Source organism: Melospiza georgiana, chromosome 7, assembly GCF_028018845.1.
Source record: "Melospiza georgiana isolate bMelGeo1 chromosome 7, bMelGeo1.pri, whole genome shotgun sequence".
In the NCBI taxonomy this organism is placed as follows: Eukaryota; Metazoa; Chordata; class Aves; order Passeriformes; family Passerellidae; genus Melospiza; species Melospiza georgiana.
Window position 1 is genome coordinate 17,897,722 of NC_080436.1, and position 24,657 is coordinate 17,922,378.

At 37.8% G+C, this 24,657-nt stretch overlaps 1 protein-coding gene across 7 annotated transcripts in view; it reads left to right on the forward strand.

Moving 5' to 3' along the window:
• Positions 1-24,657, forward strand: part of ZNF385B (zinc finger protein 385B) — a 147,406-nt gene that overhangs the window by 93,964 nt on the left and 28,785 nt on the right. For 5 of the 7 annotated variants that reach the window (XM_058027844.1, XM_058027845.1, XM_058027847.1 and 2 more), the window contains 2 exons: positions 1,995-2,125; positions 18,873-18,983. In XM_058027844.1, the coding sequence (XP_057883827.1) occupies positions 1,995-2,125; positions 18,873-18,983 (242 nt within the window). The remainder of the gene's footprint in view (positions 1-1,994; positions 2,126-18,872; positions 18,984-24,657) is intronic. The other 2 variants (XM_058027849.1, XM_058027850.1) reach the window with 1 other exon arrangement.

Here is a 24,657-nt window from a genome sequence, read left to right on the forward strand (position 1 = left end):
ATTCATCTTTTCCATTATGGATATAAATAAGAAACTATAGGCATGTTAGCCTTTAGCTTTTTGACGTTTGTGACTCCACTTGAATAAGCTTTGACGTACACTTAATTAGGCACAACTGTCAATTAGTCTCACGGGCTTATGCAGGAACAAACTTGACATTTATGAAAGTATTGGGATAGAAGAAGGGAGAAAATATTCTGGGAAAGTTTCTCAAGCATATTTTTCCTTTCAAGTTGTGCAGCTCTGTTGGGATGGTATGAAACATTCTCTTTGCATGGCTGTCGTTGACCCATCTTTGTGCAATCATGATGCTTTTCCTATAGAAGAAACAGAATAGATTACAGCCTGCTATTCATGTGCTAGACCATAATATAATGTTTACTATGCTGCAGCTGAGATCAAAATGACTGTCTCTCCAGCATCAACAAAATTGGAGCTCAGGGCTAGTTACAAGTGTTTGTTCATCCAAAAAATCCATGCAGCCCCATCTGGCTTCTGAACTTAGCTTTCCTCTTGGATACCATAAGATGGACTTGCAATTGTGACTGTGGTGAGAGGACAGTGAAAAGCAGGAAAATGTCTCCTTTGCCTTCAGTGTTGTGTGTCCTTAACAGGCAGAAAGGGAGATCCCTTAATGGAAGACTGGTGCTTGCGCAGCCCATACGGATTGCCTGGCATTTTGCAAGTGGACACAAATGATTTGATTTTATGGGAGAAGAGAAGGAAAATTGGTTGTTTACTTCTCTAACCCCTTCCTTCTCACTCACTCTCAGTCCCCCTTCCCTTCCCTCCTGCCCATCCCCTTCCTGGCTGGGTTAGAAAAGCTCAGATGTCTTCCATGAGAAAAAGCTCAGGTATTGTGTAAGCTGTGCTTGAGACAAGGGAAGCTCCTCAGAGGCCTGTTATGCTCCCAGCTGCTGGCCACTGGTGAGTGGGAGGAGGAGGTAATTATGGAGAAATTGTGACAGAGGTAGGAGAGACAGAGTGACTCACCCTCCTTTAGAGGTGTGGGACACTTATGTTCCACTGCCTGCTCCTGTCGGTGTTGAATTATTTATTCAATCCAGGAAGGAGACACTGAGGGTTTTTTTGGTTTGTGGTTTTGGTTCTGGTTTGTTTGTTGTTTTTTTTTTTCCACTTTGTATTTCAATGATGGAAATTTTATTTGAAATATATTTTGTATGGTTTCAGGGGAAAAATATACTCCCACAGGCATAGCTCAGAGCTGTGTGCTAGGCACACTTCTTGTGTGAATAGGGTAGATAGCTAGTTTAAAATGAATATTTGGACATCTGTGCCTGCCCATTCCTTTGGGATCTTGTTGGGCAATGATTCTTATGTGTATACAGAAAAAAATTCAGCATATATATTTCTAGAAAACTTTTGTTTGGAGAGCTCCAATTTATAAAATAGCTAGCATTGCATGTAAAGAATTGTGTTCATCAGTATGCTAGCTGATTATTTAATTGTTGGCTGTTTTCTAATATTTGCCTTGCACTGTAAAAAAGGCAAATTTTTACATGTTCAATGAAATGTTGTTTGTTTAGCACCTGATAGTTAGTCAGAAGAGGGGAAAAATAACATGCAGATCACTATTTGGAAACAAACCTCTGGATTTCAGCATTCATGTATTGTCTGTGCTGGCTGATCTAGTAGGCAACCATGAATTGCAGAAGCATCTGACATTCATGGGCACCATCCTGGCCTTTTTGGCACAAGTAGAATTTTGCAGCTGTAGAAAGGATTTATTCTACCTGCCAGTGTGATTTATATACCATATGTCTTCTCTTCAGCTTCTGAGTATCCATGGCCATAGGCAAGTGCTCTGCCTCGTCTGTCCTGTGTGTAAATAGGTTCCTTTTAATGATATAAACTCCTACAGAGCCTTTTCATCATCCCCTGTATAATTTTTTCTTGGCAGTTGTGTCAGCTATACTGTGTGTGCTACAGAAAGGAGAACACCATGAATTCCTGGTTTTGTTTGCTCTTGGCAGGCACTACTACACTTCCCACCCTTGTGCGCACACCTACCTTGATGATGCAGCCTTCCCTGGATATCAAACCCTTTATGCCCTTCCCTGTGGACAGCAGCTCTGCTGTTGGATTCTTCCCAAATTTTAACACAGTAAGTAAAGGTGTTTCCACATTTAGTTTCAGTGTATGCTTTCCAATCTGGTTCTAATATCCAATCCTGAAGCTGCCTTAAAACAGTGCATTACTTACACAGTTCTAGGGAGCCCTTTTATTCTGTGCCATGGCTTTTCACCCCGTATGAAAGGCTTGGAGTGGTATTCAACCTTCTCACTGTGAAGAGGGCTGATTGATTTTTAACTTGGTCTCTTGAGGTGGTGTTTGCACATTGAAAAGAACAACTGTATGCTATGCTAAACATTTGAGAAATGATAGAATTATTTGGAGCATTTCTCTGGACATGTGTATTTCTATATGCTGTAAAAAAGGAAAAAATAAAAGCTAACGGACAGACAAGTGTGACAGGTAAGACCTAAATCCTGCACTGCTGTGAATCAAGCTAAGTCTAATATGACCAGGAAAGCAACTGGAGAATATTATTAATTCTGTATAATTTCAACATTAAAGTGTAAAACTGCACAGCCAGCCAATATGAAAAATGTAAACTTGTTATTTTAACTTTATGGTAAAGCATCTTGGGTCGTTTTTTTTTTTAACAAACAAAAAATATTGCCAAAATAATACTTCTGTGGTTCTTCAAGTTCATCAGAGCAGCAATTAAAAATTACTCCCTTCTTTACTTCTCACTTTTTTATCAGCTCATAAAAAGGCAATGAGTGTTATCAAAATGCTTGTTTGCCATCACATTTTAGCTTAAATGTTTAAGCAAGAGGAGGGAAAGTGTTGTAGTCATTTCTGCCCAGTCAGCAGGGACGGTGTGTCTGTGGGTGACCGTCACCTGAACTGCTGCACACTGCGCTCGTCACCGTGGCCGCGGGGGCAGAAAGGGGAGCAGGGTCACCGCCACCACACAGCCACCAGCTGAACCACTGCCAAGGGTTCCCTTCCACAAACTAACCGTCTGTCTGAAATTAGAACAGCAGCAGCATTATTTCTCCTCATGCTGTGCAATTCCACCCTGCTGCCAGGCCTGGTGCTGCAGCCCGTGGGGATATGGGGCAGGGTGACACGGGAACCAGCTTCTCCCATGTGCCAGCAGCCCAGCATGTGAACAGCAGCAAACATTGCTAATTCATTGCAGAACATGCATGTGAAAAGTGTGCCTTTATCGGGTAATGTGGGGATGTGCATTTGCACAAAGATTTAAAAGATTAGAAAAAAAAAGGTACATTAAAAGAGCAGGCTCAAAACGCAATACCATATTAAAGAAGCAGTGTGTCATTACCATATCTAGACATGATGAAATTCATATTAATTCTCCAGCCTCTTCCTAATACTCTCAGGAATTTTGTTTGTTGCTGATTTGTTTGCTTTCCAGTTGCACAGATTTTCTGGGTGAGCTTTTTCACAGAACAGTTCATTATGACTCAGAAACTTTTCTTCAGAGATGTAGTTTTAGACTTAAACAACCATTATTTGCTTTCTGATGATATTACTGAACATCAAAGCTGCAGTAGCCTCTAGAGACAGATTAATTTTTATACTTACACTAGTTTTGCCTAGTTTATATTTATCTGGGTTACCTTTCATTTGCCTGATTCCTGACAGGTTTATCATTCACAACTGTCATTCCTTTCCAAACTTCTGTAGGTTTGATTAGAAATTAGACCTGGGGTAATTGGCAAACATTGCCAACTTGGTGTCTACTTCCTCCCTTGGAATTTTGATAATTGTATAAAATCATGCTGCTATACACCACAGACATTGCATATTTAAACTCTTTATTTTAAGAAACAGTGGTTCAGTACTTCTCTGTTTCTAATTTGCAGACTTTACCATTTATCTTGAAAGTATTGATTTTCCTTAAGAGTCTTTCACAATGGCCTTCAAAGCTCATTGGAAAACTAAATCATTCATGATTATCTACTGACAGGCACATTGAATGCCAGCTGTCATGCACTTCCTTTATTTCTAACTTAGCACAACCTTTGCAAATGTAGATTTCTAGGTTTTTGTATGTGTAGTCTTTTTTTTTTTTCCTTTTTCATTCCAAAGTGGTGGCAATAGGGTATAAAAATGTTTAAAACAATTTTTTCCAAAAGATAATTTTGAGTTAAAGAAGCAAAATCCAGTTGATCCATAACATATGCATCACTCAAAGAGACACAGTCTTTATCTTATGCAGGAAGTGATTTTTAGAAGAGCCAAAAAAGCCATCATTTCCTTTATGGATCAATCAGGAAATCTATGCACTTCAATCATAGGAGGATTTGTCAAGGACTGCAGACAGGGAAACCTCCAGTGTGCTTCCCTTCATCTCTTTGCCTTCCAAGGGGCTGAGGGGACCCTTCTGGGGTGCTAATTGTGCTTGCACGTGTTCACTGAAGGTGGCAGAAAGAAACAGTCTGAGACAAAATTTCTGTAGATCCACCTGCATTTTCAATGGCTTTTCTGTCAGAGACAGAAACATTTTTCTAAACCTTGCCAGGAGGTGGTTTCTAACTTAATATCAGTGGCCTTAAAAAAAGGGAAGTTTTCTGCATGGGAGCTTAATACGGTAACTACTGAGGCAGAAAAACAAGGTAAAATGTATTAACTATAAACATCTTCAAAGGAGCCCTCCCTACAGTTTTTTTTCCCCAAAAGAACTTCTCTTATTTATGGAAACATATTTAAAATCTGGGGTAAACCCTTTCTTATTTAGTTAACTTTGACAGTTTTCAGTTCTGAAAACATCTGTGATTCTCCAGATAAAACATTAGTGTTCCCATTTTGTTTGTGGGAGAGTTTTGATCCCTAGCTTCTCTCCACAAGGGGTACTTTCAGCTGAAGCAGTGAGCAGACCCTGATTTTTGTAAAAGAAATGCCTACCCCAGTCATACGTTATTTTCTTCATGAAATTGTGTGATTTAGCTTAAGCTGTCTCCCCTTTGCTTATCTTTAAATCATTAATGGTTCTAAATATGCTGTGGATGTATGTAAAGTAGTTGCCAATTCATGTCCCAATTAAATTTGTCTTTGTTCATTAGGACTTATTATATAGGAAAAATTATTTGGAGAATGATTAAACTAACTCACTGGATACCTATGTTTATTCCTCTGTAAGGGCAATAAAACTTTTCTGTTTCAACAGATCAGCCAGAAGGGGATCTTGTAAGGGCAGGATGAAGGATTCTGAGCAAAGAGGTATTGCAGAATAGGTGCTGTCTTCCCTGCTCTTTTCATATCAGCAGCGAGTCGTTTTGTCAGAACAGCAGAGGCATGATCAGACTGTCAGAGTCTGAGCCCGAGTTGCTGCATGGAAGGACAAACCCTCTGTCAGAAATGCTGCAGCAGTGGATCCAAAGGTGACATCGCATTTGTCCTGGCATCAGGTTCCAAATGGAATATCCCATTTCAGTACCCCATCTGAAATGCAGAGCTTGAATCAAATTATCAGCTATTATTACTTAAAATGTTCTTGTTTATAAAAAATTAGGGACCATCATTATAGGAGCGTCCCAAACTAGCACTTCCAGTTTGAGATGGATGTGGACCAGAAGGTATTGTTTAAGCAGAGTTCTTTTCAGCATACTAAAATGACTCTAAAGATGCCTTAACAGGTTAAAAACTTGAGTATTGATTACATTCAAAAATATGTATGAGAAGTATATAGTCAGTGGAAATCAAAGTTAATTTTACTGTGATCCCTATTGTGTGTTTATTATAACATGATCTTGAATTTTACACTTGCTGGTTTCCACCACGCATTCTTTCTCTAAACCTCCCCGATTATTTATCTCCTATCATCCATCTTGTGTACGGAATGATGAAAGGATACTTTGTGATCACATCATGGTACATGTGCTAAAGTGGCTGAAAGCCAGGGTTCATCTTGCAATGGCAAGATCACTTCACGATCACTGTCTCCATCTCCTGATGTAAGGGTTGTGTACTCCCTAAAAAGAGAAATCTCAAAACTCCAGTATATTCTGCCTTGTTCTGAAATGAGAGCAGTACTACACAGCTCACATTTTGTTGAAGTAGTACAGCCAGGGACCTGTCAATCTGCACAAATACATTATCAGCAGCTTCTCAGATTCTATCATCATAGAAAATAATCAGCAATTCATATGCTTCTTTCTGAGTTTGTTATGGCCTCAGGGGTAATCAAAGATTAGAGCATCTCTTGTAGCTTTCACATTAGTGAAACATTTTGCATCTAACTAGCCCATGATTGGTTTCTAAATGCTAGTTCATACCCTTCATGTTTTAGAGGACACATGGGTTGAAGTGGCCTAGTTATTGCTTCAGTGTCTTATTTCTCTTCGAGTAGCTTTATGCTGATTCTTTGTATTAGAGTTCTCTCAGTCCCCTTGCAAAGTGGACCAGAGATATTTTACATCTGCCAGTGAAGGTGAGCCAGCTGGAATGTGCTACAGGAAGGGAAGAGGAGCTGACTAGTAACTCAGTCAGAAATTTCTGACTCTTCTCCAACATTAGCCCTGCCTGGACTAAGTATCCCTGGCCTACCCCCAAGACAACTACAGGGAGGAACTAATTTTCTCTTTCCTCTTCTGCATTTTCAATTATTACTCACATTTTTATTTGCTGCCTATCTCTTTCTCATTTGAAGGGCACAGTAATCACCAAGGCAGAAGCTGAGTTCAGCAGATAAGAGCACAGGGCACCCGTATCACCAGCTTCACTCGCCCCTCTGTGCCAAGTGCCTCTTCTGCCTTTCTGGCAGGACACTGTGGCTTGGGAGCTTTCTCTTTCCTTAGCAGGGTCTGAATTCAGCCACTTAACACCCTGCTGCAGTGCCAAAGTACGCTTTGCAGCACAGGATTGTATATGGCAGGAGCAGATTACAAATGCAGCCAACTGGATGTTGCCAACCCGTTATCTACCATCCTTTTTATCCAAGCACTCTGTCCCTGTGCTCTGAATTCCCCTTTTCTATTTTTTTGGAGTGCTGAAGGGAAATGACCTTTTCTGGTTCTCTCCATCTGACTCCAGAGAGGAGGTAAAATTTTTTAAGAGCCATACTTTACATTCATTACCCGCACAGAAAGGAAATTTAAGCAATTCACTTAGGAGTGGTGTTCTGCAGGGTAGCTGGACATTTTTCTTGAGGATTTTTGTTGGTTAGGGTTTTTTTTAATTAAGAAATGATAATGTTTTTCTTAAAAATCTCTTATGCCCTTTATAATAATGCAGGCACACAAGGACTTCAGGTTTGCCTTGTATTCCTCTTTTGAAAACATAAAAATGTTCCTATTTCACTTTTAGTTGTTACGGATATAAAAGTTCACATTTTTCAGTTCATAGCCAGAATCATCCAATTCACAACATGAAAAGTCATCCTATTGCCATTTATTAAGGAAATAAAAAAAGTAATAGGTATTTTCTGAGATACAGGTGAGGAAAGCTGAAGTTCAGGGATCACATAATCAAGCCCAGATTCTGTCAGCACAGACCTCTGTTCTGTGGCTAAAAAGACCTCTGGTCTTTGCTATCTATTGCCCAAGTACCTGGCTACAGAGGCCCTTTACTCTCCATGTGCTCATTTTCCCAATTTTTTGTAGTCCCTTTTCTTTGTATCCTTAGATTTTTTACCAAGCCAGGAATCCCTCTTTGTCTTTCTAGAGCTTTGACGTAAAGCAGCAGAGAGCTCTTTCAGCTGTAGTAGGAGTTTTTGGAAAAAATCTTCTCAGCCTGTGGAAGCCCTGAAAAATGTTTACTGAAGGCGGTATATTTTTCTCACAAAATTCCTGAGTCTTTTACTGAAATTTTAAAACACCTCTGAGCTTGAAGAAAACACCTGGTACGGTACACTGAGTTAGATATGGGGGAAAAGCTGCCAAAAACAGGGGATTGTCACTTGAACTTGACAGATTTTTCAGTTTCTGGTATTTTAACAGAAAGGTGCAGGTTCCCTAGTTCCTGTCAGGAATCTCTCAAAGAGCAGCTCTGTGAAATTGGTGAGCCTAAATAAGCCCTTTTCTGTCTCTTCTTCTAGAATATCATACATATAATTACAAGGAGGGGGGGGAAGTGTTTATTAAAGGAAAACAGTTAGGCATTAAGGGAGAATCTTCTCAAACATTAATTATTTTATAGATTTTCCTATTGCTTTTGTATTTTTCAAAGAGGAATTGGATGGATGAGCGTCCTTCTCTCAGTTTCCAGATCAGCAGTCAGACAGGGAGCCCTGTCTCCAAGTGCACTGACAGGCACTGGTGAAGAACAGAAGTCACCAGGTGCAGCCTGTCCCTACCCCTATGCAGGAGTCTGGCATCCACCAGGTGGATTTTGAAAAATGGTTTCTAAATTGCTGCATTGCATCCATTATTGCATGCAAAAGTAATTAGGTCATCCTAATTTAAAGTACAGTTTCTGTGTGCAAATCCTACAATTTGCTGAGTCCTCCATAAAATCTGGTCTTTGGATCAGTGTTTTATGTCTTTCGTAACAGAAAACTTGGAGTTACTCTTTGTTACATTTCAGCAATATTTATTTCTTTTACTAGTCAACACAGGAAGCTCAGAAGCCTTTATCTGCCCTGAATTGCTTTCTTCTCAAGTTAGCAGTATGTTCCTGATGCAAGAAAGCTTTTTAAAGAGACAGGGTGGTTAATCATAGATATTTTAGGTATTAGATAACTGAAGGATGTTTTGCAAATAGACTGTGTTAAAACATCTCCCTTCAAAGCAAGCAGTCACAGAATTGTAGTTTAGGGAAAGTAGCGTGTTTTACCACTCTGCTTACAAAGATTTTTCTAGTTCCTAATTACAAACCTGAGTTTTATAAGTTCTAAGCAAAATTCTAGAGCAGCTTTAGAGAAAAGTAATTCTCCATATGTCTGATGAAGTGGCTGCTTTTGCAGTATCCTGGCTGTACATGGTCAGCTTTCCTGCTGTGCCTGAGACCTTTGTCACATTGTTCTGTGCAAAACTGAGAATTGCTGCAATAGTTATTAGTTAATATATTATAAAAATGTAGCTGAAATGTAACTCTTGTCATACTCATTCCTTCGGAATGTGGGTGGACTTGTAGTCTTTTCATGTAAATACAGTCAATTTCGTGACAATCTGAAGGTAATGGCAGTTTAAAGCTGCACTGTCAAACTTTGCTTTCCTCTGCGTGCCTGGAAACCAGCAGCACCCAGGTTTGGAGCACTGACCAGCTCACTTCAAGTAACAGAGCAAGGCTGATTTGAGTAGCTGTGCCTTTCAGACCAGTCTTCTCTATATTCAGTCTGTCCATTTTCACCATGAGTTTCAGCTGCTTCCCCAGGTTACCACTAGGGAAAGAGCATCTCATTTCTTGCCTGTGTATTCCTTAGACAAGACAGGTTTCTGCCTGCTTTGTTTCTCGTTTACTTAAATTTAAAGAAAAAAAATCCCCACCAAACATAAAGAAAAAACCCAAACCAACAGACTTTGATACTGCATTAAGTTTCAGAGCAGGCTTAATTAGAGGAATCCTTTAAAGATTCACATCTAAATACAGTGCTTTTTTAATCAAAAGCATTTTGAAGTTTGTTTATGCTGTGTATGTTGTTGATAAAAACCCAAAACAAAAGCAAGAAAAACATATCCAAATCAGAAATTTCATTATTCATTTTTAAGTGAAAAGGGCCTTATTTCTTATAGATGGTGAAAAGCAGAAGACAGCTGTGAAAATAGTTAGGCAATTCTTGGTTCTGATTTGCTTCTCACTTATATTTAGCCATTTTATACATTCATATTAGCTATATACACATAAATTCAATCCTTTATTAGTGGTTTTTTTTCAGTATGTGAAAAGTAATGATATTAATTCATTTCAGAAGACTAAATTTCTTGTGTCTTTATTCTCTCCTGTTCACAGAATTAATCAAAAGCTTTGAGTTTTTCCTTAACCTCTCAGCATAGTTCAGAACTGTAGTGGAAATTGAAGTGTACCTAGTGCAATCTTTGTGTTTTGGTGTTCTGGAGCAGCCTGGGAGCAGGAAAACTCATCAAAACTTAGAGCAGACTTTTAAATAGAAAAGGGTCACAGCTAAGGACTATCTCAAAGATGAAAGGAAAAATCAGGAATCTTGTTTGCCCCATGTGGTATCTAAGCTCCTTTTCTGAGTACAGAAAATTCTTGTACAGATTCAATTCTTAGGCTTGTTTCTTTTTTTTACTTATTCTCTATTTGTTTGGTGGGGAGTTCTCTTTTATCCTAAAATATTCTCAGCACCTGTCTCATCTTGTCTGGAGCAGAAAATTCGACAATTTTTACCATAAAGGTTAAATCTGTTTTTGGTGTTCTCATAACAAACTCAATCCTTTAATGTATTTATATATTTATATTCTTGCTTGAGAATAAGCCTAGAGAAGAAGCAGAGACCAGATTTAGAATTTTTTTTTTTTTTTTTTTTTTTTTGTGGTGGCTCATAATTTTTTTCTTTGAGTCAAGCACTTCTATAGGAATCAAATATTACATTTTCATAATGTTTTATAAAAATATTTCTTAACAGCAATAGCAGTGGTGTTTAATTTTCAGAAAATTCTCAAAATTTAAGACTATCCTGATTATGATTTTCTAACTCAGAAATTGTTTTTACCTTGCAATAAATATACAAGCATGAAGGGAAGGAAGGGCAGAGGAAATATTCACAGCACTGAAAAAAATAATAGTAAAAAAAGTTCAAAAGTGTTTTCTCAGTTACCTTTTGACCTCTGTGCTTAATCATATCACATTACACGGAAAGGAGAGAGGTAGGAAGAGATGAGAGTTTATTTATATTTGATTTTTTTTATATCAATTACTTGATTTAGGCTAGAGTAGTGCAAAGACATAGGAGGCCAGAAGAGAAGAAGGTTAGAAAATCTTTGGGTTTGTTTCAATTGTTCCTTTTGCTTATGTTAGTTTAACCCATGATCTCAGAACTGGATTAGGAGGAAGAAAATTCTACAGAGAATACTGGGATTCATCAGTAGCCTGCTGATCTTGGTGTGACAATGGTTTGTAAATTCCTACGTGCAACCTTACTGACAGCAGTCACTGCTTCAGCATAAGGCTCCCAGTGTGCTGCTGTTTTAGCCCTCTACGAGTGGGTCAGAAAAGCTCCTGAGAGAGAGAAGGATGTGTGATGGTGAAATTGCTTGTGCTGCCACACAGGAGGGATAAATGTGCATGCCAGTAAAGATTTAGGGCTCTGCTTCCCAAGTTGAAGCTGAGGAAAGATGATGAATGCATTTCTTGTTAAAACAGAAAGGATGTAATTAGGTAGCTAAAGAGAAAGTATATTTGAGCATGAGTTCTGAGTTTCAGTACCTGGGCTTCAGTGGAATACCGAAAATCTGCAAAGGCGTTGAAGAAAGGCTAGCAAATGATCAGGGTTTTTACTGTGAGCAGCTTAAGGAGTTTGGTTTATCAAAGGGAAGGTTAAGAGCTGGCATGATTGCAGTGTATGAGTGCCTGCACTATTCAGAAGGTATTTGAGTGACCTTTAACAGGGAAGCATAACTAGATTGAGGGGCTTACAATAACTATGGAAGCAAGTATTGCTTCCACAGTCATGTAAATTAACTTGTTTGGAAATTTTTAAATCAAGCTGTTGAGATCGGGTTTTTTCCTAAAATTTAGGCTCTGGTTGACCACAAATTATTGGACTTTGTAATAGGAAGAGCTGAACCTTCTCAGTGAATGAAATTATGTCATAAATTTTTCAGGAAATCAGCTGTAATGGTTCCCTCTGGCCTAACCCAAATCTGTAAAACGCTTCAGAAGTCCCTTTCAATGTTCTGTGTGATTGTGAATACAGGCACACAAAGAGAATCAGCCTCTTTTTCATTTTTCCATGCAAACTTTACTTTAAAGGGGGAGCATGCAAGAGGATAGCATAGCCAGGGGCTCTGCATTATACCATAGGACTGAATATAAAAATGCAGGGAGAGAAATTTAGCTGCTTATGAGGTGGAGATGGAAAATTGGTCTCTGAAGTCCAGGCCTATAGCCCTGCGACTCTGTTAACAGAAATAATGTGGAATTTACAAAACCAAAATTAGCTGAGCCTTAATCTAAAAGGAGAATGAGGGAGCTGAATTTATTAGTATTTCTAATACTTCTTTTAAGATATAAAAGTTGTTTCCAGCTCTGTGTGTCCTTTTAGTTGTCTTGTACTAAAATTGAAGTAGAAGTGTAAACACCAAAAGTGTATCTTCCCTTTTTTATTTCCAGTACTCACTCTTATTTCAGCAACTCTTTGTGGATAGCTGTAGCATCTGATGTTAACAAGTGAATTACAGCAAGACTTTTGGGTTTTTTAAACATGCTTCCTGCTGATTACACTGACTAGTAGTATTGTGTGTATGTCCCAGCTATCACAGCCACTGTTTTCCTCAGGGAGGTCGGAGCTTGCTGCCAGATTGAGGAGACAGATAAACACAGTGAGAAGTCACATTTGTAGAGATTGGCCTTCAGAGAACAATGTTGTTGTTGTATTTTAGGAATCATGTGTAAGGGAAGGGAGATGCTAGTCCCTGTGGTCTGAATCCTTTCTTGGTGGATGCTTGTTTTGCTGCATTTGGGGAGACATCTACTCAGGAGTTTAAAAAGTAAAATCATGGACTTTCTGTAATCTGAGTGTGGCTGGGTTTGATTTCCCTGAGATCCAGATTTCATGCTCTGTGCAAATGTGCTATGTGTAAGTACATTGAGAGCCTCCTTAAAAAAAAAAAAAAGTAATTCAAGCAACCCTCAGCTAGACCACAGGACTGCAGTAAAAATAACCTCAATGTTGTAAGTTAATCATTCTTTTTGTTCAATGAAGTATTTGCACAAGTCTCCAAATCAGCTGCTGAGAATCTGAGTCACCCCTGGTTTGGTTTCTGGCTATTTACATCTGCCTGTTTCTCAAGAACCCCCAATATGTTGTGAAGAGCATAGGGGCAGATGTGTAGGGAGGAGTGTTTAGAGAGCCACAGGCTCGCACTACAGAAATACCTCTCTGGAGACACTGTGCTACTCAAGGAGAGCTGATGCACAGGGAATATTGATGGCTTTCCTGCAAGAAAAGAAAGTTGTTCACATCACAGAGTGATTTATGTTGGAAAAGACCCTGAAGATCATTGTGTTCAGCCGTTAAGGCAGCACTGCCAAATTCACAAGTGAGCCATATCCCTCAGTGCCACATGTACATGTCTTCTTAATATCTCCAGGGTTGGAGACTCCACCATTTCCCTGGGCAATGTTGCAATGCTTGATAACCCTTTCAGTAATACATTTCTCCTAATATCCAGGCAAAGCCTCCCTTTGTACAACTTGAGGATATTTCCTCTTGTCCTGTTATTTGTTACCTGGGAAAAGGTAGTGACAGTCCCTTGCTACAACCTCCTTGCAGGTAGAGCTCCATCAGTAGAATTGGCACAAGTGTTCCTGATGCAAAATAAACAGTGAGATGTGTGACAGAATTGCAGTGACTTGAACACTAAATTATGCCTAGAATTAGTCAAATGAGAAATATGTTCCCTGTTGGAACAAAAGCAGCACAAATGTGGAGAGAACAGATTTTTGCTGGTTTGTGTTGGCCAAGCATGCCAAGCATTACATCACAATGTTAATGTTTCTGATTTTAATGCTGGGCATTTTAGGTATGTGCTTTGCTGAGTATGTGTATTCACTTCTGTCACTCTGTCAGTCATTGTAATATGTACAGTTATGGTAGGGGGCTGTGTATATCTGGCAGAATTTATGATAAGGTTCAGTGTATCATCATTCTCCACAGTGGCAGTGCACTTGGCTTTCATAACAACTGGAGCTCAAACACACAGGGAGTTACAGAACTTAATTTAGATGTTACACTGGTAATTTGTATATGCCAGTGGTTTTTTTCTGGAGGGAAATACTGGATTATATTATCAGTTTGTTCCACCTATGGTTCAAAACTTTTATTTATCAGAGTAAACCAACATAGTATGCTGAAGGCCACTCTCTGTGTTTTTCAGAATCTTATTATACCTGCTGGTTAAGTGATACTGAGTTACATCTCTTCTCCCCACTATCAATATTATGTTTACAGAAGCTTGTCTAACAGTTAACTCTATATTTGACCCAAGAACTACATCATGATAAGAGGTAACTGGACATTCATTGCCAATAACAATTTTTAACCTTACTCATGTTTAAGGTTATGCTCCTGTTACTTACCCCCCCCCCCCTCAGGATCATTGCAGTTTATTTCTGAGACTCACAAACTGATGTTTGTACAGTCTGCTCTGTATAAAGAGATCTTCCAAAATAACCAGAACTTTGGTTTCACCAAGCAACTTCTCTCAACATATTTTTTTTCTACTTCCTCCTGTGCCTACTTCCATGTCTCTTTGTTCTCTGGTTCCTTTCCCAGGAGGCACCAGAGGAATCTGTGGTACCATGATACACAGCAGGGCAGGGAGAGTTTCTGGTAGCAAGAATGGTAAGAGAATTCAAGGACTAAACTCTTGAATTGACGATGATAAGGTATAACAGCTCATCTAAAACTGGCTTTGTACCTGAGGACTAAAAGGGGGCAAATATGATGCAAGTTTTTTAAACCCATTCTGTGGAGAATGGGTTTTTTTACTGGGCAAATGAATACCTCAATATTGAGGCAAACCTCAATAAGAACAGTATAATAGAATATCTTATCCTGTAAACTGCCTGTAAAGTGTTGGCATAAATCCTTCTTTACAAGCCTGTTTATAGGGGTCAACAAATATGTGAATAAGGATGCTTAAATCTACGTAGTCTGAATTACTGACAAGGTTTTTTACAAAACCCCTTGGCAAAGATTTTTTTAAGAAAACTAAGTTGGCATAAGAAGACTCTTGGATGACAAAAAGTTGCTTGGGAGGTAAGTGACCTGAGGAAATTTGCTATTGGCAAAGTTCTCCAAGGTAGTGAGGACTAAGAAGGACAACAAAAATTATGAAAGACCTTGATGAGACTGACAAGCCAGACAATAGTGGTTGGTAAAGTTACATCTAGATATTACTAAAGTGAGGCACATGGAAGTAAAAATTCACAAAACTTGACATAGAAAGTAGCGTACTAGGAACTGACTATCAAGACTTGGGAATGAGGGCTCCGGTTTATTAATAGTGGCTCCTTGAAAACATCAGCTCAGAGTTCAATACGGATCTACCCAGAGTCTTTTATATGGTTCCTGTCCATATCTGCAATATATTTAATTGAATTAGTTGATTTTTTGGTAGAGTTGAGGTGGGCAACAAGAATGTAGAAAGGAATGGAATGATTTCCGTACACAGAATGACTGAGTGGCACAAAGATAACTCAGGATGTGGTCTCGATCTTATAAAATTGAATTTTATGAAAGTATATGTAAACAAAATTTCTTGGCACTGAGGACTCTAAGCATTGGAAGTACATGCAAAGAGTGCAAACTGGTTTGCATCAGTTTTAGGGGTAACTGTGCAAGACAAAGTCACTGGAATTTATCAAATACACAGAAAACACCTGAGTGTGGAAATTTTTTGGTGGGAAAATATTTAAAAAGCAGTGGGAAATACAATATCTGTGCTGCCCCTGTTCTGTCCTGTCTGTTGCTACACTTGTGTTTTCTAGGTGCCTTTAAAGTTCTTGTTGAAATCTAAGTAGGTATAGAGTATTTCTGTCAGAATTCTCTTAATCCTTGCTCACTTCAATAGTTTGAGTGGTTTTAACAAGACTCATTGCAAAAAAGATGGTGTCTTCAGCTTTCTTAGAAAGCCATTTTTAAATTTAACTTTCTATTAAACCAATTAAAATAGGAGAACAATACTAACAGGTTGCTAAACCTAGTTATGTCTACCAGAGCACTATTAATTGCTTTGTTAAATCCCCCTGTAGCATAAACAGCATAGTGCAGATTTTTATTTGCATTTGTGGGAGCTGTTAGCTTATGTTATTATTTTGTTTTATAGGTCTGGTTCTTAAATACTGGTGCTCCCCACAGGGCAAACTATGCTGCGTCATTTCCTAATAAATACCTCGACAAATAATTCTCTCCCTCTTTCCTACTCCCTCCCTGCAGTGAAGAGGATTATTTTGTGTAGGGATCTAAGATCAGTTTACCCTGCAGCATTAATCTTCTAACAGAGAGATACTATTTTATTTTTCCAGCATGCTGTAATCCACCCCGGTTTCTGCCATATCTAAAGTGTATTAATTGTTAATGCTGCACTTCTAGAATTCTAATCATGACCAGCTTGCACGCAGGGCTCCGGTTTGGGAGGGATCATTGCCCACTCCCCTGGGGATCACAAGTGGTACTTTCTGGAGGCAGCATGAGCTGGATTATTTTCGTGGATTTTAGTTCTTGTGCTGCTGCATCTGTTTGAAGCTGGAGGTTGTGCACAGGCTGCATGGTGTGGTGGTGAAGTGCCTTGCCTCGTGCCAGCGCTGTGGATTGTTATTTGGAGTGCACAGAGGAGTCATTGATCACTGCCTCTTCCCTTTGTACCTGGTTTGAAACGGGACTGCAGACACTTGCGGGTATTTTTGCTGTTTCCTTTCACCGATTTCAGACACTCCAAATGGTTGAGGTACTTTTGAACATTACTCTTTTCTTCTAGATTAACTAATTAACACTTAGTATTTAAGTTGAAATGTAAAAAATCTTCCATTTAAGAAAACTCCAGCCAACTCTTCCCTAATAATACATCAATACTTTAACATGTGTAATAAATGTAATAATGTATATTGATTGTCATATCTATTATAAAGTGGTTGCTCAAAAAGCTTTTAATCTGCATGTGGAATTTTGATATACTATGCAGAGGATTGCCATAAATGGTACAAGTCAGAAAAAGAGGGGGATTTTTTTGTTGTGTTTTAAGCTTTTAGACTTTCAACTCTTGCTATGTCCTAGAAATAGAAGAAACAGGCAACAAGGGCATTTATTTCAGGGTTTTTTCAATGTTGTCACAATTCATTGTAACAACAATGCATCATTAAATAATTTAGTAGATCATTCCAGATGAAGAGGTTTTATTTTTGTATTGTCACCTGGTACCTCTGTGGCAATGAACTACAGTATTTAGTGGCAGAAGATAAGTATTAAATTACCTGTCTGGAAAATTTATCACTAATGCCATTTACAAAATTATGCTTTTGGTTTAAAATGAATGCAGCAAGAAACATATGTAGCCATTGTCCAAAAAAAAAAAAAAAGTGTTTAATATTAGGTAATATATTTGGGGAATGTCTCAGGCAGATACAATGCAGTATGCTTTTCTTGAATTGTTTTTTTGTGTGTGCACATATATGTGCAGAAAATCCTCAACAGTGCAGGCTTCTCTGGAAGCTTAAAATTTGTACTATGGGAAAATTAATGTCTTTATCTCCATGTTTAGAAAGTCTAGAAGCAGGTAATTTCCTGTTCTAATTCTTCAGTGGATCAGTTATTTCAGTTGTTCTCTCATCCTTTCGCAAGTTGGCTTAGTACCAAGTGTGTCTTGTGTATCACCTAGGATTAAACAGCCAGGTGTTGTTTCTTCCAATAGTACTGTAAAGGAAAAAATATCTCTGTGGTTGCAAAGCAAGCTTAAGAAAAATCTAACTTTATAAAAACTAAAATTGTTTTCTTCTGAACTGGTTTAGACACAAAATGGAGAAAGGAGCACTTACTTGTTGTTGTAAACTTCCATTTTTTCCCCTCTCCTCTTCAGAATCTATTGTTTGCCTTAGATAAGGATGAGGGACCACACATACACAGGTGCTTACGGGATCATTTGGGTTGAAAGGGGTCTCAGATGTCATCTGGTTCAACATCATGCTGAGAGAAGATGCAGTTGTGAGACCGCACCAAATATTCTGCGTTTCTTTAATTAGAAAATTTGGTTTCAGTATTTTTGCATCAGGAAATGAATGTTAATCTGTATTCATATCACATCAGGAAGAATGACATGTTAGGACTGAGGCCTCATTCCAGTAACTGTTCTAAACTCTGTTTTCTGAACGCCCTGTCTCATTGCCCAGAGTGGTGTGTGATCCTGAGCATATTCCTGACCAACAGCAGTCCTGATATTTAGCAAAGATGTAATCAGTTCTGAGTTCCTGAAAAGGTTCAGTCAAATTTTGGAGTAATATATTCAGATTTTTCCCTTATGTCACGTTTCTCACAGTGTTAAAATGTTTTCTGAAGCATGCTAACATTCCTGGTACAAACACTCGCTTCGTGTTCCTCCAAACTTGAGCCTTCCCATGGGCTCTGTCACTCATCAGTTCTGCATGGGAATGCTTGGGGACTGCAACCTCTTTTCCCAGCAAGTGGTATTTGTAACAGAGCCTGCAAAGGACCTCCTTTCATAAAGATATCTCCAGGGGAGAATATTTTTCAAATAAGTGCTAATATTTATCACTCAAAGGGAAACATGTAGAAATGAATGACAGTAACTTGTCAGGGTGCAAAAGTGGCTTCTGTAATATGTCTGTTGGGGCAGTGGGTGATAGGGGAGGGCTTTTATTTGCAATTCAGGTGTGGTAGGGGGGCCCTGCAGCCCAGAAGATGTGCAGGGTTGGGGAAAGAACTATTTAGTAACCTGGGGTTGACAGCAACAATGAAGCTGCATTTTCCTCATCAGCTTTGGCATGCTACCAATTCCCTAACCTTTGTTAAATCTAATTATTGTGAGGGCTGGAATCTTATTTCTCCTGTTTATCTAAGAAAAAGAAAAGAGCTTTCTGCTGGAAGTGTTTTTTGTCTTGGTTTTGTTTTTTTTTAAATTTTTCTTCTGTACTGTTTATTGCCCTGAAAAGTTGTAAATTGGTTATTGTTTGTTCTCCAGATGGATCCTGTGCAAAAAGCAGTCATAAACCATACATTTGGAGTGTCCATTCCCCCAAAGAAGAAGCAAGTAATTTCCTGTAATGTCTGCCAGCTTCGTTTTAACTCTGATGTGAGTATTATCAATTTTCTTCCTTTTTTTTTTTTTTTTTTAATTTGGTGCATTAGATATAATTAATCTAAATCTCTTTTTCCCAAATAACTCGTTCCAGTTCTACCTGCATTCTGCTCAGCTTGATGGGGTTTTTTTGTCCACTCAGAGGTAGAAGTCAAGAAAGCATGAACTCTTAATTTTCTTGGATAGCTCTGGCATGATATCCAATGCCATGTCCATAGGTGATGTCCCACTTGATGGTACAATAACCTTCAACAGCTATTGCAAAAAGAAATGTTTGCCTGAGGATTTTTTTTTAAGGAAAGGAGGTGAAGCAGAAATGTTTCCCAGTGAGTTCTTCAGGTCATATTTTATTTTCTTCCAGAAGAAATAGCTTTTTCTTGTTGTTTATATGTCCTTGCTGATAGTCTTTCCATTTCTGAATGAAGTCACTCTTCCAAAAACTTTCATTTAGAATAAATATAAACACTTAGTTCTAGCTGTTATTTTGAGTATGAGAAATTCAAAGAAACTGTTTCCTGGAGGTTAATTTTAAAAAAAAATCATTACAAAAGTGTACACTGGTGTTTTTTTTAAATATATCACCATTTAATGTATCTTCCTAAGTAGCTTGAAAATTAAAGAAATTCAAGGAAAATATGTCTAAGAAGATTATAACCATTAATAGTTAAGGAGTATGTATTTGTTCTTGGAGAATATTACTTATGTCATTGAGTTAATAAAAATAAACTCAAATTCCCAGATTTTTTTTTAATCTTAAGGATAAGACTAAATCCTGAAGTGATGTGTTAACATTATATATTTTTCTGTCATAATTTTGGTCCCAGAAACAGTTTGCAGGCACCTCCTCCAAAGCCTTTGTGTATTTTGTGCTCCGTGAGGTTTGCAGTAAAGCACCCATACCCATTACCCTGGTTTTCTCTGCCTCTAACATTGCACTTTGAGCAGTGTCTTGTGAAGTGTTTTCCCCAGTTTGCCTTTCTTGTCTAGGCTGGTAAGGATTTTGAAGCAGTGCTATCTCAGCTTCAAATTGATTTCTAAATCTGTCATCATTTGACAAGCTCATTAGACTTCCTTTGAAGTGGCAATATCTGCTTAGTTAACTTATCTCAGAAGTCATTATTTTAAATTTAGTTTGCTTGTCTTTCTACTTTAAGGTTAAGATTTAAGGGAAAAAAAAAATCTTTTCTGCTCTGATACTTGGTCCAGGTATGTCCTTTTACTGATTAAGTCAAGGAACAAATAATATTTTTTAAAATTTTCTTTGTCTTCATGGATCTTGCATCTGAGGTAGATCCATCACCAGTGAGATGGCTCAGGCTGCCCTCACTCTTCCCTCTCCTCCTGAGGTCAGGATCCCCCTGATGATGGGACCTGTCCCAGAGGGGTCACTCACTTTGTGCTGACATTCAGGTGGACAAACAGCACTTCAGACAGATAAATTGAATCACAATTGAATGGCTTGAAACAAACAAACAAAAAAAGATCTGTCATATCATTTTGTACTTCTGTCAACGAAGCAATTTCTCCTGTCTAGACTTACAAAGCAAAACAAAAAGCACATATCATACCCTGCTTTAAATAGTGGCATCACAAAAGTAATTCAAATTATAACTGCACTTCTTCTGGGCCAGGTGTATTCAGTAGGGTGGTGTGATCTTTCTTCCTAAATTTGATAAATATATTCAGTTGTAGTTACTAGAAAATATCATCATCTCTTTGAAATGAATGGTTGTAAGAAAGGATGAAGCACTGTGTCTGTGTTACTTTACATACTGAAATGCAGCACCTTGCTTTCTACAGCAGTTTAGTTTACCAGGGCATCCATAAACAACGCAGAAATTTGATTTTGGAAAGTGCTAAGATTATAACAATGTTATGAATACCAGAAGATACTTAAATATAAATCTAATTTCACAATTGCTTCATAACCTCAGCATGCAGGAATATTTGGAGAATGAGTCTTCATACTCCATTCTATTTCAAATGCTTTCTAGCCTTTCATTGCATTATTTAGCTTCTCCTGAGAAATAAGATTCTAAATTTTTCTTCAGGTTCAGTCATTTAATCTAAAGAATTATTTATATGAGCATTTTTTTTTTCCTGAGCGCGAGATCCTATCTTTTTGGATGTTATTCTCACCTATCCAGTTAGACACCTCCGCCCCCTCCATAATTGGCATTGTTATCATTTTACTGAGGTAAATTTCACTGTATTGTATCATTTCACTGGTAGTGGGGTTTCAGCCAAGCTCTGCAGACTCACAGCTCTGTCTTAGCCTGTTGAAACTCCTGCACAGAAATAAAAATCTGTACTCTGCATGTATTTTTCTTTTTGGTCCCTTTGGACCAAAAATAATGCAAAATTGTGCTCAGGGCATGGAATAATCTTTACAGTCTATCCTTTGCTGACTAGGGAAGAAAGGAGTCATATAGGTGTGAACTCTGAATCTTTCAGGAAATCAGTTCCACCATGTGACGTGCTTTTGAGTAGCATCAAACTCTGCTAACCTGCATTAAAATTTCAGTGTAGCACATTGCAGAATGAGATTTGTAGTGCAGTCACTCCACACTTGCAGTTTCTTCTGGCTCTACAAGTCTGACATAGTTGTGTTGTTGATAGGCATTCCATTCCTTTGAACTTTCTCTGACCTAAATTATGCAATTTAATGAAGTTAAAATGGCAAAACTAAACTATAGAGTCTATTTTTGATTTTTTAATTTTTTTTTTACATTCTTCTTAGTGAATTTCCTATACATGGTGTTTGAGGATGCTGACTACATTCTGGTGGTGTTTTATCAATTGCACAAGAAACACAGACAGTGGTTATTCGTCTGTGAGAATAAAATTGGTTTCCCTGCCTGCAATCTTTTCCTTGTGCTGTGGACACTCACTGGTCTGAATCAATAGACCAAAATAAAAAAAAAAAAAAATCAGACTACTCAATTTGTAGTTGTCACTTCCCACTAAATTAATACAGTGAATTGCAAAGGTTTGAGGTTTCCTTTGCTTATGTGTCTGCACGTTTAGCTTTGGTGAGAGTGTTCTGGCATCAGATTCATAGGCCGGGATCTGCAGCTACCTGCAGGAAAAGAAAGATCAGAGATGAGAGGAAATTTTAAAATTTAAATATTTAAAAATACATTGTCTAGAATGTGGGACTGTGCATGTTGAAGTGATGGCTTCTTTATTTTCAAAAATAAGGTTTGTAGAATGATTTTTCTTCTGCCATATATTTGAATAGTATTTTCTAACTGAGCTCTTCAGGATCTCCCAGTCTTCAATTTTTAAAAGTAAACATGAAGAAAACCTTTGTGTACAAATTCTTAATTTTATCTAGTCTTGACTTGATATGTCTGTACTCTTCCAAAAAAAGAAATTATAGTATTTGACTCATACTTACAGACCTTCACCCTCTGTCTGTCCTTTTTTTTTTTAATTTTTAGCTTTATTTTGGTCAAATTTGTCTATTTCCTAAACTGGTGTGTGGCAATAAGTCTCCAGCAGCTGTGAAGCTTTGGCCCCAAGATGTCTATTCTATTATGTCATCTGACACTGTAGCTTGCAGCCATAAGGCAAAAGTGAGTTGTAGTTGGAAGGATATTTGTTTGGTTTCTGCAGAATTGCTCTTTTCTCCTTATCTGAATCATTACCTTGTGTTCAAGTAGTTTCTCTGCTCTTCTCCCTCATTATTTTATTTTATTGTTTATTCTTGAGGTTGTTAGGGTTGTTTAGCCTGGAGAAAAGGAGGCTCAGGGGTTACCTTATCACTTTCTATGCCTACCTGAAAGGTAGGTAGTCTCTTTTCCAAGAAACAAGTGATAGGATGAGAAAAAACTGCTTCAAGTTGGTCCAGGGAAGGCTTAGATTGGATATTAGGAGAAATTTCTCCATCAAAACTAGGTTGTCAAACATTGGAACAGACTGTCCAGGGAAGTGGTGGAGTCACCATCCCATGGAGGTATTTAAAGGATGTGTAGGGACATGTTTTAGTGGTGAACATGGCAGTGCTGAGTTAACATTTGAACGTGCTCTCAAAGGCCCTTTCCAACCCAAAGAATTCTGTGATAGCCCACAGACCTTTAGAAGCTTAGGTGCTATACAGTAGTGCCCGTTCTAATCTAATAACTTTTTCCAGCAACCAGGCTTCTCTATATCCAAACTTGCAAATGCATGATGCCAGGCAGTACGTGTGTTATTGTTCTGATTTTTGTTTGGAGGGGTCATTTTTGTAAACAGATTTTTGTCATCTGTTGATCATGCCTAAAATAAGCAAAAATGTCTGCTTCCCTCTGCACGCTTTGTTTCTTATAGAAATGTCTTTGGCTGTGGTACAGCCTGGTAGGTACTCTCTTGTTCATAGGGTATAATTGGATTGAAAATAAACTTGAGCTTGCACAGTTTGTTGCTGTGTGGGTAATGACTGCAAGTCAGCCCTGATTTTGGTGTCATCTCAAAAATCAAGAGATGACTCAGGAATCAGGAGGAAACACCTTGAGGCAAAGCAGAAAAGCAGATCTAATAAATTGGTATTAAGAGACAATGAAGGTCATCTTATTGTTAAATGCATTTAAAGCTAATAAAGATGATATGATGATCATGCTCATCTTTCTAAAAAAGCCAGAAGGCAAATGTTTTAAGTTTAGGCAGGTATTAGCAAAAGTTGACTTTACAGATTTAAATAAATCATTCATGCTGTCAAAAGGATAATAAACAAAATAATCAATAGCATCACATAAAAATGTACAGAACTGTCATTGTCTTCTGTCAAACATTTTACATTTTTCTTATTTATAAGACTATATTGATTCTTTGGGTATGGAGGGTAGTGAAGCAGATAGGAGGTAATTAAAAGCATAAATCTCAGGAACTTGTGAAGGTAATTTTGTGTTTTGTAGACAGAACTGACAAAATGATGGAAGTTGTTAGCTCCAACATGACAGAAATACTGCATGATTATAGGGCACAGAGTTATAACATGATGGAAGTTCTGTTCAAATAACAGCTATTTAATGGAGCTTTTAACTAAGTTTAGTAAGATATTTTAATATGAGTTGACTTTTTATGACATGGCTACTATTTTCACAGCTCCTTGGTTTTTCTATACTCTTTTCAATAATAATCTACCTCACTATTTTGAGAAATTAGGTGTTAGAAATCTGTATGGATGGAACTGATAAACTAATGCATAGCTTTGGTGTAAAAAATGTATGAATATGCCAGGTTTGCAGATTTCTTCAATTACATCTATTATTAACGACAAATGAGATAAAACTGTATTTTTCAACACTACTTCCTAATTTATTATGTATTTTTTATTAGAGATATGATTCTAGTCTAACTTCTTCATTATTTATTTACTCAAATAAATATGCATACTCTTACAGAATGGTTCTAACAGATAAACTAAATGATCAAACATTTTGTAGACATCTTACCATTAAGAGAGCTTTCTAGTTTAGGGTCTGCTGTGAATTAAAATAACAATATTTTACAAACATAAATACCTCTCTGCTCCTGTCTTGCAGTTAGTTTCCTTCTCTACCAGGACCACTGCCATTGTAATCAACTTGACGTTTAAAAGTGGGCAGGAACACAGGTGTTGGGAGGTGTTCTTTCTACAATATAAGTAATGACTATATTTAGGATATTTATTTTTTTTAGCTTGTAT